The 14,003-nt window shown below is 47.3% G+C and overlaps 1 protein-coding gene across 3 annotated transcripts in view; it reads left to right on the top strand.

Moving 5' to 3' along the window:
* WDHD1 (WD repeat and HMG-box DNA binding protein 1) overlaps positions 1 to 14,003 on the top strand; it is a 125,308-nt gene that overhangs the window by 56,319 nt on the left and 54,986 nt on the right. For all 3 annotated transcript variants that reach the window (XM_077269941.1, XM_077269924.1, XM_077269934.1), the window contains exons 5-10: positions 7,116 to 7,227; positions 10,456 to 10,506; positions 10,596 to 10,691; positions 11,584 to 11,676; positions 12,152 to 12,258; positions 12,721 to 12,862. In XM_077269941.1, coding sequence (XP_077126056.1) covers positions 7,116 to 7,227; positions 10,456 to 10,506; positions 10,596 to 10,691; positions 11,584 to 11,676; positions 12,152 to 12,258; positions 12,721 to 12,862 — 601 coding nt within the window. The remainder of the gene's footprint in view (positions 1 to 7,115; positions 7,228 to 10,455; positions 10,507 to 10,595; positions 10,692 to 11,583; positions 11,677 to 12,151; positions 12,259 to 12,720; positions 12,863 to 14,003) is intronic.

The following is a 14,003-nucleotide window of genomic DNA, read 5'->3' as shown; positions in this document are numbered from 1 at the left end:
CCAAAAAGGGGTCAGCTGGGACCAGCTTCCCCTAAAGATACTCACATCAGATGCCAGTCGAAGGGGATGGGGAGCCATAGTGGGAAAGACCCACTTCCAGGGAATATGGTCTCAAGACATCAGAGCCAGCTCATCAAACTTCAGAGCGCTGAAGGCGGTAGAGCAGACACTGAAGGCTGCATCGTCCCTCCTCCACGGTCACCATGTATTCCGACAATATGACCACGGTAGCGTACCTCCGTCACCAAGGGGGTACAAGATACTCAAAATTAAAATTGGTTGCTGCAAAAAAAATTTTCCTGGGCAGAAAAACACCTCCTATCCATCACAGCGGTCCATCTAAAAGGATCCGCCAACACCCAGGCAGATTTCCTCAGCAGGAAGGACGTACATCCGGTGAAATGGTGCCTAGACCAGGAGGTCTTCCTCTCCCTAGTGAAGCGATGGGGGACCCCGGATGTGGATTTATTTGCCAACAGCCGGAATGCAAAAGTAGGAACATATTTCTCCCTGAACGCCACGGACGGAGTGTGGGACATAGATGCCTTTTCCCACCCCTGGAGGTTCAACCTCGCCTACGCCTTCCCTCCAATGGCAAGGACAATACGGAAAATTCGATCCGATGGGGTTACTACGATTCTGATCACCCCCATGTGGCCAGGAAGGAGCTGGTACAGTGCCCTGATGAACATGACCCAGGAGTGTCCACTACCATTACCTCAAAAGGACGACCTCCTTCGTCAGGGTCCCCTGTTACAGCCGAATTTACACAGGTTGAACCTGGCGGCCTGGCTACTGAAGCCAAAATACTAAAAGCAAGGGGTCTGTCTGATGAAGTGATTCAAACTCTTCAAAAGAGCAGAAAACCAGTGACTAATGCCATTTATGGCAAGGTATGGAAAAAATTCACATCGTGGTGTTATCCGAACACTCCAGATCCGTTCCATCCAAATATTTCCCAAATACTTGATTTCCTGCAGAAGGGCCTTGATATAGGACTCAAGCCTAGCACCTTAAAGGTGCAGGTTTCAGCCCTTAGTTCCTTTTACGACCAGAACTTAGGTAGTCACCATTGGGTAAAACGCTTCATGACATCAGCTATTAGAATACGTCCCAGAATTCATAATCGCACTCCCTCTTGGGACCTTTATTTCGTTCTTAATAGCTTAACCCAAAACCCATTTGAGCCATTATCAGATGCTAGTTTGAAGATTCTTACTCTTAAAACTGTCTTTTTGGTGGCAATTACTTCCGCTAGACGGATAGGAGAACTACAGGCCCTATCTATGCAGGAGCCTTACTTAACTGTAACGACAGATAGTATCATCCTCCGTCTACACCCCACTTTCATGCCTAAGGTAACCTCAGATTTCCACAGGGGGCAGGACATAGTGTTGCCTTCATTCTGCCCAAATCCTTCCAATATAAAGCAAGAATCCTTCCACACCCTTGATGTCCGAAGGGTAGTTCTCTATTACCTCCAACAGACTGAAAGCTGGAGGATTGATCGTAATTTGTTCATTCAACACTCCGGAAGAAACAAAGGCAAGAAGGTGGCAAAAAACACGATCGCTAATTGGATCAAGCAAGCCATATCTCTAGCATACTCATCTCAGAACATATCTCCTCCTTCATCATTGAAGGCCCATTCTACACGTTCGGTATCGACATCATGGGCGGAGAGAGGAGACGCATCTACGGAGCAGATATGCAGAGCAGCCACCTGGTCTTCAGTCCATACGTTCACCAGGCACTACAGACTGGATTTTAATAGGGATTTAACATTCGGCAGATGAGTTCTGCAGGCTGTTGTCCCTCCCTAAGAAATTAGTTTGTTGGTATTACTCCGATGCTGCTGTCGTGGAAGGTGACTAGAGAAAATAGAATTAGTCTTACCCGTAATTCGGTTTCTAGGAACCTTCCACGACAGCACTAATTTCCCTCCCTACCTGATATTCTTATTGGATGATTCCTGCACTTGAGTGGTAACTATTCATGCTACTGTGCCAGAAAAAACACTGGTGGTTGCAGGAAGGGGAGGGTATTTAACCTCTTTGTGTTTCCTGTCCCCCATTAGGGCGGTGAGACATTCTCCGATGCTGCTGTCATGGAAGGTTCCTAGAAACCGAATTACCGGTATGACTAATTCTATTTTCTCACCATGGAAACAACAAAAACACTCACTGTCGCCTTGATCCACTCCCGCCTGGACTACTGTAACACTCTACTAATTGGCCTCCCCCTCACTCGACTTTCCCCTCTCCAGTCTATCCTTAATGCAGCAGCAAGGGTCATCTACCTGGCTAATCGGTATTCAGATGCAGCTGCTCTTCGCCAGTCGTTACACTGGCTGCCCATCCATTATAGAATCTAATTCAAAATACTTGTTCTCACCCACAAAGCTCTCCACAGTGCGGCACCCCCTTATATCTCCTCCCTTATCTCTGTCTATCGGCCTAACTGACCGTTGCGTTCTGCAAATGACTTTCGACTAACCTCTGCATTAATCCATACCTCCCACTCCCGACTCCAAGACTTCTCCCGCACTGCACCAATCCTCTGGAATGCTTTATCCCAAGAAATTAGGACCATTCATAATTTGTATAGTTTTAGGTGCGCCCTCAAAACATTTGTTCAGAGCTGCCTATCACGTTCCCTAATAAAAGTCATTTTATGTGTAAGGGCGCGTGTAAAGCCCAATTCACTTTATCCATCTATCCCCCACTCTCTGAAGATGGCTGGACCATCATTGTAAATACATCATTGTAAATACCTGTACTTTGTATCTACCCCACCTCATTGTAGATTGTAAGCTCTCATGAGCAGGGTCATCTTATTGTGCTTTAATGATTGTATTGTTAACGTTGTTACTTATGACTTGTGTTTGAAACTGTTAAACTGTAAAGCGCTGCGGAATATGTTGGCGCTATATCAATTAAGATTATTATTATAGATGAGTGTAGGCGGTTAGTGTGCGCCATGAACAGCACACACCCAGTGTGCCAGTGCACAGGGCAAATTTTCCACATTGGACCTGCTGTGGGAAGAATAAAATTTGCGTTTCACAATATTTTAGTCCTTTTGAGACCAAATTGTTGCACACACTGTGACCGCAACTCTGGCACAAAGTGGAGACAATTTTTGCACATGACTGGCCTGGTTTTCAATACAGCCGTCTGAAACCGGCCTACGGCTTTTCACAGACTCATTGAATAGGTGTTGGTGCTGTGCCTGTGTGGTCCGCGGTGGCCAAGTTGTGCCTGGGTGTATCGAGTCCGCGGCCGACCCGTGCCGTGCCTGGGCGGCCTAGCTGTGCCTGGGCGGCCTGTGCCGGCGGCGGACTAGCCGTGCCTGTGTGCCCCGTGTCTGCGGCCGTGCCTGGGTGCCCCGTGTTGGCGGCGGCCTAGCCGTGCTGTGCCTGGGTGCGCTCCATGTTGGTGGCACCATCGTGGTGTGAAGTGTGTACTCCTTCTTAATCCTTTATATAATAATAATAATAATCTTTATTTATATAGCGCCAACATATTCCGCAGCGCTTTACAGTCTAACAGTTTCAAACACAACAGTCATAAGTATCAACGTTAACAATACAATAATTAGAGCACAATAAGAGACCCCTACTCGTGAGGGCTTACAATCTACAATGAGGTGGGGGAGATACAAAGTACAGGTGTGTATTTACAATGATGTATTTACAATGATGGTCCAGCCATCTTCAGGGGGTGGGGGATAGATGGGGATAGTGAATGGGCTACACACACACACAAATATAAAATGAGTTTGATTAGTGAATGTGGTAGGCCGCTCTGAACAAATGTGTTTTGAGCGAGCGCCTAAAACTATGCAAATTGTGGATGGTCCTAATATCTTGGGGCAGAGCATTCCAGAGGATTGGCGCAGTGCGGGAGAAGTCTTGGAGTCAGGAGTGGGAGGTATGGATTAGTGCAGAGGTTAGTCGGAAGTCATTTGCAGAGCGCAGCGGTCGGTTAGGCTGATAGACAAAGATGAGGGAGGAGATGTAAGGGGGTGCCGCACTGTGGAGAGCTTTGTGGGTGAGAAAAAGTACTTTGAATTGTATCCTGTAATGAATGGGCAGCCAGTGCAACGACTGGCGAAGAGCGGACGCGTCCGAGTAACGATTAGCCAGATGGACGACCCTGGCTGCTGCATTAAGGATGGACTGGAGAGGGGAAAGTCGCGTGAGGGGGAGGCCAATTAATAGAGCGTTACAGTAGTCCAGGCGGGAGTGGATCAGGGCGACAGTGAGGGTTTTTGTTGTTTCCATGGTGAGTAAAGGGCGGATTCTAGAGATGTTCTTTAGGTGTAAGCGGCACGAGCGGGCAAGAGATTGTATATGGGAGGTGAAGGAGAGATTGGAGTCAAACATAACACCCAGACAGCGCACCTGCTGCCGGGGTGTTATTATGGTGCCACCCACAGAGAGGGAAATGTGAGATTTAGAGAGGTTAGTAGATGGCGGGAGCAGAAGAAGTTCAGTTTTGGAGAGGTTGAGTTTCAGATAGAGAGCGGACATGATGTTGGAGACTGCAGACTGACAGTCAGTGGCGTTCTGTAGTACAGCGGGGCTAAGGTCGGGGGGATGACATGTATAGTTGTGTGTCATCAGCATAAAGATGATACTGAAAGCCAAATCTGCTGCTGATCTGTCCAATTGGGGCTGTGTGGAGGGAGAAGAGAAGGGGGCCAAGGACTGAGCCCTGAGGTACCCCGACAGTGAGAGGAAGAGGAGATGAAGTGGAGCCAGAGAACAGAACACTGAAGGAGCGGTCAGAAAGGTAGGAAGAGAACGAGGAGAGAGCAGTGTCCCTAATGCCTAGTGACTGGAGCCTAGAGAGTAGGAGAGGGTGGTCAACAGTGTTGAAAGCTACAGAAAGGTCGAGAAGAATGAGCAGAGAGTGGTCACCGTTACGTTTTGCTGTCAGAAGGTCATTGGTCACCTTGATCAGTGCAGTTTCTGTCGAATGTAGGGGGCGGAAACCGGACTGTGAAGGGTCTAGGAGGGAATGAGTGGAGAGGTAACTGGTAAGGCGGGAGTAGACCAGGCGCTCCAAGAGTTTAGAGATGAAGGGGAGATTGGAGACCGGTCTGAAGTTATTTGGGCAGGATGGATCGAGAGCGGGTTTCTTTAGTAATGGAGTAATGATAGAGTGTTTGAAGGAGGAGGGGAAAATGCCAGAGGAGAGGGAGAGATTAAAGATTGTAGTTAGGTGAGTTGTGATGACTGGAGAGAGAGACTGGAGGAGGTGTGAGGGAATGGGGTCGGTGGTGCATGTAGTCGGACGAGAAGAGGAGAGGAGCCTGGAAACTTCTTCTTGTGTGATGGGATCGAATGTGGAGAGTGAGCCAGGAGAAATGCAGGGAGGGATGGGAGTCACTGAATTTTGTGATTGGGAGCGGATTTCCTGACGGATATTGTCTTTCTCTATAAAGTGGGAGGCCAGGTCATCAGCACAAATGTCTGTGATAGGGGCTTGTGCTTTTGGCCTGAGGAGGGAGTGAAAGGTGTCAAAAAGTTTCTTGGGGTTGTTGGCTAGTGAGGAGATCAGGGTGGTGAAGTAGGTCTGTTTGGCGAGGTGAAGGGCAGAGTTATAGGTCCTTAACATAAATTTGAAGTGTATGAAGTCTTCTGGGGTGCCTCTTTTCCTCCGTAAGCGTTCAGCACACCTACAGCATCGCTGGAGAAATCGGGTTTGCGATGTGAGCCAGGGCTGTTTCACTCTGTGTTTGGAGGTTCTGAGGGTGAGGGGCGCTACTTGGTCCAGGGTGCTTCTAAGAGTGTCATTGAAGTGATGTACAGCCAGATCAGGACAGGAAAAAGAAGAGATTGGGGACAATGATGAGTAGGGAGTCTGAAAGTGTATGAGCGTTAATGGCATGTAGATTTCTGAATGCGGTAGGTAGGAGTGTGCTGGGGTGGGCGAGGATTTGCGAGTATGAAGGAGAGAATGTTGTGGTCAGAGAGGGGAAGCGGTGAGTTATCTAGGTAGGAGATTGAGCACAGCCGGACAAAGACCAGGTCAAGGGTGTTACCGTCCTTGTGTGTCTCAGAGGTTGAGAGCTGTGAGAGGCCTAGAGAAGCGGTTAGTGATAGAAGCTGGGATGCAGATGTGGACGTGGGGCTGTTTATGGGGATGTTGAAGTCTCCCAGGGTAAGGGTTGGTAGTTCTGAGGACATGAAGTGCGACAGCCAGGCAGAGAAATGGGCCGGTATATGACTGCTACTCTGAGGGAGAGGGGACGAAAGAGCCTGATGGTGTGGAGCTCAAAAAAAGGGAATGAGAGTGATGGAGCTGCGGGGATGACCTGGAAGGTGCATTGTGGGGAGAGAAGTATGCCGACTCCACCACCAGATCTGTTTGTAGGTCTCAGGGAATGTGAGAATTGTAAGCCACCATGGGAAATGGCAGCAGGAGAGACCGTGTCAGAATCCTGAATCCAGGTTTCCGTGAGGGCCAGCAGATTCAGAGAGTTTTTCAGAAAGTAATTGTGTAGGAAAGGAAGCTTGTTGTATACAGACCGTGGATTCCAAAGGGCACAATTAAAAGAAGGAGATGAAGGAGTGCAAGTAATATAAGTAATATTATTAAGGTTTCTATGTGAGGTAGGGTAGGGGTTGAGGTTGGTGGATGGTGGACCAGGGTTGGGGGATATGTCCCCTGAAATCAGTAGGAGTAGGAAGATAAAAAGCAAGTAGTTTTTGGAATTGTATGAAGTTTTTTATGCAGTGTGTTTGGGCAAGATGGACAGGTTTTTCAGAAAGATGAGAAGTGTATGGGTGCTGTACATGGGAGAGGGAAGGAGTGAGGAGTTGATGTATATGAGTCGTGATGGAAGGGGGATTGGTCGGTGAAAGTGGACTGCAAGGGAGCATAGGAGGATAGAAATAAAGCACATGGATAGAGTGGAGTGCAGAGTGTGGGTTACCTGACTCCTGCCCTGACTAACTGCCATTGAATAACTGCTGTATCACGACACTTAGCTCCGTGACGCTTTTCTTCCGTGATGCGTGCACCCCCACATGCGTGCACCCCTAAGGATGGTTCTAAATTTATGTTGAGATTTGCTTTATTAATGGTATTTTGATCTTCTTTTAGGGATTTCTTGGTGAAGGTTGTGCAGGTGGAAGACAGCAGTGTACAGAAGACTCTGCGTGGACACAGTGCTCCAGTATTAAGCGTTGCCTTTGATCCTAAGGATGAGTATTTGGTGTGTTTTCTTGTTGTATAAGGTTGAACTTGTGTTGTAAAATGGTAACTTCAAGTAGCTACTTAGAATCACAGAATATACAAAAAAACCCTGTTTGGGAAAGAAGAACAGACAAATCGCGGCGCCCTAAGTGCGTAAACACAATATTATAGTCTTTAAAGGGTGCACAATTTTATGCACTCACCTGATAAAAGACTGAAATGGCTTTAAATTATGTATCCTCAGAATTCCCTCTGAGATACTTTTCAATATACAGGGCTTGCAGCTTGCCTCGGGTGGATCCAAGTGAAAGAGCCAGAGTAAGGCTCACACAGGATGAGTAATTCAAGAAAAGCACATCCAGCCCATGAATGGCAGCGCTTCCCAGGACTCACATTCAAAGATGATATTTCATATTTTTTTATTTCATAACTTAAAATAGAAGAGATACAACGCGTTTCGGATACAGTATATATCCTTCTTCAGGTATCATAAAAACACAGTACAAATCCTCTCATTTGTACTGTGTTTTTATGATACCTGAAGAAGGATATATACTGTATCCGAAACGCGTTGTATCTCTTCTATTTTAAGTTATGAAATAAAAAAATATGAAATATCATCTTTGAATGTGAGTCCTGGGAAGCGCTGCCATTCATGGGCTGGATGTGCTTTTCTTGAAATAGAATCACAGAATGTTAGAGTTGGAAGGGACCTCCTGGGTCATCTGGTCCAACCCCCTGCTCAAAGCAGGATTCACTAAATCATCCCAGACAGATGTCTGTCCAACCTCTGTTTGATAGAATCATAGAATGTTAGAGTTGGAAGGGTGTTATAGTGTCACATCAGCCAGAGAAGCACTTTACTGCATTCTAACGAGTATTCTAATGATTAATTTCCCTGCATGTAGTCTGTGCTAAGAAAGTATCCAATTTCTCATCCACATATGATTATGCTTTGCATCGGGAAAATGCTAAATAGTTTGTTGAGCAGCACGAGATGCTGAATACTTGAGTGCATTAAAGCAACTAGAGATGAGCAAATAAATGAGCATTAACCTGGTCCAGCGCCCACGTCTGTATTCTGCGCCATGTGAACAGCCTCCTACCTGCTGAAGTCCCCAGCGCCTCTTACAATTTGTCAGCCCCACGTGACATCATCGTTGTGGTGGTACGCATGGCATCCCACCGGGCCCATCTTGAGGGTCGTCAGTGATGCCGGCAGGTATGATAGGGTTCACAGGGTCCTCCGAATCAATTGCCTCATCTCTAAAAGCAGAATAAGTAGGAGAACCATAGAGTTAACAGGGTAAAAACCGGGTACTTTATTAAATAGAAATCAAGTGACAACAATATAATACAAAAAGATATAAAATATAGCAGGATGATGTACAAAAACACCAATGTCACCTACCCCCTTGTATAAGTGCAAAGTGCCTATAATAAATAAGGTCGTGCTCCCAATGGGAATATATGCCAGTTAGAGCCCCATAGTAGATAGCTGTAAGGGTATCCCAGGAGCAGCGCTTACCAGTATACAGGTAGTGGGGGAGGTGGCACCGAACGGTATCCCAGAGTGCCCCAACGCACGTTTCGCCTATTGGTATCCCGGCTTTATCAAGGAGATGACTCAAATGCCCTGCAAGGACCTTTTATCCCATAGTGGTCGATCCCTCTGATCTGAGGACACTCCCGCGTCACTTCAAGATGTTTCACGGTTGTGATGCGGGGTCTCTCCGGGTCAGGGGGATCGAGAGTCTGCACCTGGGGGTGAGGGGTGGAAACTACAAGAAACTTTTGGCCCAACGAGAGGCGAACTGGATTGTTCGCCTCAATACTATGGTACCAAATGGGCTTAATGAAACATTAAGTTTCTCATCATCATAACAGGATCGTTCCTGTTATAATTCCTTCTTTTGCGCCCTCTTAAAACCACCGGAATTGGATTCCTATGTTGCTCTTTAATTTTCTTTTAAATGGTATTAATTAATTTTTCTTATATATGTTTTTATATTTTCAGGTATTTATGCAGGGATCACAACATCCCATATCGCCATTCTATACGCCTCCAGCCATATCTTCAGTCCCCTTTTACCTCGAGCCCGGTATATCGGGCAACTCTTCAAGTGCTAAAAAGAAATTCCATGTCATGAATAAGGACCCCTTTTTTTGTTGTATGAAGATGGTCCTGTATGATTATTATTATTTTGACTGTCATAAATATTTACTTTGTATTGTTTCGTATTTGGAGATGCGACTGATCTATCCGGGTACATTAAGAGGCCGGGCTTGCTCAGCTGAGCGCGTGCGCGCTGTTGTGGCGGCGGCTCCTCCTCCTGCCGGGGCGTCCACCGGCTCTCTGTGTGTGTGCGGTGACGACTGTCTCCGCGCATGCGCTGATCGCCTGACGCCTCTGGCCGGATCAGGACCTGCCGCACACAGTGCGCACGCGCCGCGGACGCTGGAGCAATTCGCCGGATCACAACATGTGACCGGCTTGGGACTTACCCATTATGGGATAAAAGGTCCTTGCAGGGCATTTGAGTCATCTCCTTGATAAAGCCGGGATACCAATAGGCGAAACGTGCGTTGGGGCACTCTGGGATACCGTTCGGTGCCACCTCCCCCACTACCTGTATACTGGTAAGCGCTGCTCCTGGGATACCCTTACAGCTATCTACTATGGGGCTCTAACTGGCATATATTCCCATTGGGAGCACGACCTTATTTATTATAGGCACTTTGCACTTATACAAGGGGGTAGGTGACATTGGTGTTTTTGTACATCATCCTGCTATATTTTATATCTTTTTGTATTATATTGTTGTCACTTGATTTCTATTTAATAAAGTACCCTGTTTTTACCCTGTTAACTCTATGGTTCTCCTACTTATTCAGTTTATATTTAGAGTGGGGTTAGTTCATGCCTCTTCTTTTGAGGCTATGTCTGGCGTTATTTAACGCATGGAATAGTTACAATGTGGTTTTCTGGTATTTTGTGTATACTCATCTCTAAAAGCAACCTGGAACTATGGCTGCCATCAAGCCTCCTTTGACAAGCTCAGTGGTCTTCACCTTTGTCTAGTTCTCCAGCTGTTAAAACCCCATAAGTCCCAGCGGGCAGGGTGGCTTTTCCTCCTTTCCTGTTTCTCCCTTGTGTGACCTTATGTTATCTGGGACATGGTGGGATGGGGAGCCGGGTATATGCTTGTTTCATAATGCAGCTGTTTGGGTCTGTTCTTGTTCCCAGGCGTCTGCAGGATGTGACGGGACAGTGAGAATATGGAACATAGAAGAACAGGTACATTACTTCTGTGCATAGGAAATGTATTCGCAGGTGGAAAGGTCCGACATTGTATTTGATCACTGCCATTATTTTCATTTTTTCAGATTTGTGAAGTAAACCTGTCCCTTCTGCCAAAGTGCAATGATGTGGTCAATGCCAAGTCTATTTGTCGTTTGGCATGGCAGCCCAAGAATGGAAAGGTGAGCCGACTCATACTGACGATCATATCGCGTTTTACATGACACGTGTGTTGGATCTGCTGTCACTCCATGATCGGTGGCCGTTCAGACTCTGGTACACTGGTGTAATGCAGTGTCCTCGTCACTGTTTCCTCCACAGTGGCCCCTACCGCCCACTGTTTCGGAATGTGAGAGGGAACCTGTTAATCCAATTCATGCTGCCTGAGCCATGGACAGGCGGCGGCTGTGTGATTGCAGCCAGGTAGGTTTTACTCTGAAATGGTGTGGCGGTTACGGCAGAAACGTACTTTGAAGAGCCAACCAGGGACTACAGGGCTGATGCGTCAACGTGTCTACACCAGAAAACTAGTGGAAAACGCTTTTGTAAAGTCATGAAATGTTTGCTGAGTGCAAAGTTTGCACAAATTTGTTTGGACTTTTGGCGTTTTCACAACTTTTTTGGTCAGCCAGAGCTGGCAGAGCGGAGGAAAGGGGGCTGCTTTTCTTATTCCAGGAATGTTACTGCAGTGTCTTATGGGGGTAACATGGTGCAATCCACTGCTAAAATACAGCAAATTCATTAAGTTCAGCCCCCTATGCCCGCATGCCCCTCATTAGACTGACGTAGAGACAGATCCCCGGCCGGCTTCTCCCCACCCTGATCGCTCTGACAGGTCTCTCCTTATGTGCACCCACTTCTGGGAAGATCTGTCAGTCCACGGGACATCAGCTGGGGAACGTGCCACGGATCAGTCACCTGAGACAGTTCCCAGCCGGCATTTACAGGATAACTGATAACTCCTGAGCGTTTGAGTAAACCTTTCCTGGCCGCAGTCTCTCCACCAGTGTTCCCTGTAGGTCGCCATGTAGACCACTAAGTGCCAGTAACACGTCTGTATTCCCGTCTCCGCAGTTACTTGCTGTTCCAGTTGACAAAGCAATTCAGTTTTATGAGAGGGATGCGTGGATGCTGAATTTTACCCTCTCTGATGACTTCATAAGTCAGGTATGTCTATTTGCTGAGCTCGCCCTCCATGTATTGTCCATTGTGCCACCTCACCAGGCCCTGTCGTGTGCCGCGAGATGTGTCTGATATTGGATTCGGCTGCAATACCACACAACCTGCCGACGTTTATGGCGCTTTTTATTTCCCTGTACTACCCCAATTAACCTGCGTGTCTGATCAAACGCTAATACACAACCATATTAATAGGCAGTTACCTATTATTTAGGCCATCAGTAGGGTAATATGGGTGCTGTCATTTCACGCAGCACTACACAAAGAGCCTTTATTTTGCGCTCTGTCTTGGCACATTTCCTGAGTGATGGCCTCCAGAACGGTCATTGGGGATCTCGGCTGTTCGGCTGCTCTACAACCAGCACTTTTTACCTTTTATGCCACAGTTTTTCATGTCTGGAGCTCTCTTTTTACAGGTGTGTTCTGTAGATTGACCTGACATTCTCCTTCTTCTGCATCTCAGCCTCTGAACGTGGTGACCTGGTCTCCCTGTGGACAGTTCATCGCAGCTGGAAGTATCGACGGCCGCATCGTGGCTTGGAATGTGATTAGTAAAGCCTGCTTGGAAAGGTGAGTGCTGAAGACTAAGGACAGGGTGTCTACAACACGACACCACTCTGCAGGATGATTTCACGGGTATGTCCCAAGATTAGACGTTATCCCCCAGCCAGGGGCCAAACGCTGGGACCTTCACTGATAAGAGACACTGAAGGGAGCGATGTTCGATCATGAGATCTCTGATCCATTCATTCTCATTGGGACCGCCGGAGACATCCCAGCTCTGCACTTCGCTGCTTTCCAACACTCCCATTAAGAATAAAAGGATGAAGTCTGGATTTATTGTGCATTTGTGTTTCATGCTCAGATAGTTGGCCAAGACGTAGATTATTTTTAGGAAACATTATAAGTCCACATGCTAAAGAATAAAGAAAATAAGAGGGAATGAGCCAGAATAGGCGGCTAAGGCAGTGTGCATGAGGCCTAACTGTGTAAAGAAACCACTTCTCATAGATTGTTCTTCTGTCTCACCAGGGAGCTGCACGACAAAGGGTTTACAATATGTTGTCTGTCTTGGCACCCAAAGCTGCCGCAACTTGCCTACACCGACAATGAGGGCAATTTAGGGGTGCTGGAGAATGTCTGCCGAGGGGGCGGCTCGACAGCTGGCAGCAAGGCAAGTCCTGCGGGGTCTTAATGTTTAGCTGTGATGGATTTCTGGGATTATTGTGATATGCCGCTCGTTCTGGTGGAAATAAAATCCTTTCCATGAGGATGGTGTCACAAACAGCATTTTTTGTACAGAAAACCACTAAGGCTACGTTCACATTTGCGTTGTGCGTCGCAGCGTCGGCGCCGCAACGCACAACGCAAACAAAAACGCAGCAAAACGCATGCACAACGCTGCGTTTTGCGCCGCATGCGTCCTTTTTTTGATTGATTTTGGACGCAGCAAAAATACAACTTGCTGCGTCCTCTGCGCCCGGACGCGTGCGCCACAGGGACACATGCGGCGCAAAACGCAAGTGCGACGCATGTCCATGCGCCCCCATGTTAAATATAGGGGCGCATGATGCATGCGGCGACGCTGCGGCACCCGACGCTGCGGCGCAGACTGCAAATGTGAACGTAGACTTAAGTTAAAGGTAGAATCAGCAATTCGTATAAATCATTTGTTCAGGGTATTTGCACACAACGTCTTTTTGTAAGTGGAAAGGACCCTCGGTAAGAATGAACATGTGCACCACCATGTTCAGACCTCTGTACTTGTATTAGTCAATGACTCTTCTGGCTGCTCTCTGCAAATACAGAAAATGTCCTCCCGTCCACGACGTGCCATGACGTCCTTTAGGTTCCTATTCCTTCTCAATTCACGTCTGTTTTTGGTTAAGGGTATGTGCACACGTTGCGGATTCCACTGCGGTTCTTTCCGTGCGGATTCTGTAGAATCCGCAGGTAAAATGACCTGCATTTTCCCTGCGGGTTTTCTGCGGATTTTGTGCGGATTTCGCCTGCGTTTTTACACGTGCAGATTCCTATAATGGAATAGGTGTAAAAACGCTGCAGATTCCGCACAAAGAATTGAGATGCTGCGGAAAATTCGCCACTGCGTTTCTGCACGGAATTTTTCTCAGCATGTGCACAGCAGATTTGGTTTTCATGGTACTGTACACCGCATGGAAAACTGCTGCGAAACCACAGGGCCAAGTCCACTGCAGATCCGCAGCCAAATTCGCACCCTCAATGTCCAACATTTTAACCCCTTCACACCACGGACAATTTCCGTTTTTGCCTCCTTTTCTTCCCAGAGCCATAAC

This window comes from Ranitomeya variabilis, chromosome 1 (assembly GCF_051348905.1).
Source record: "Ranitomeya variabilis isolate aRanVar5 chromosome 1, aRanVar5.hap1, whole genome shotgun sequence".
NCBI classification, from domain to species: Eukaryota; Metazoa; Chordata; class Amphibia; order Anura; family Dendrobatidae; genus Ranitomeya; species Ranitomeya variabilis.
Note: the sequence above shows the minus strand (reverse complement) of the source record. Positions and strands in the feature narration are given on the sequence as shown.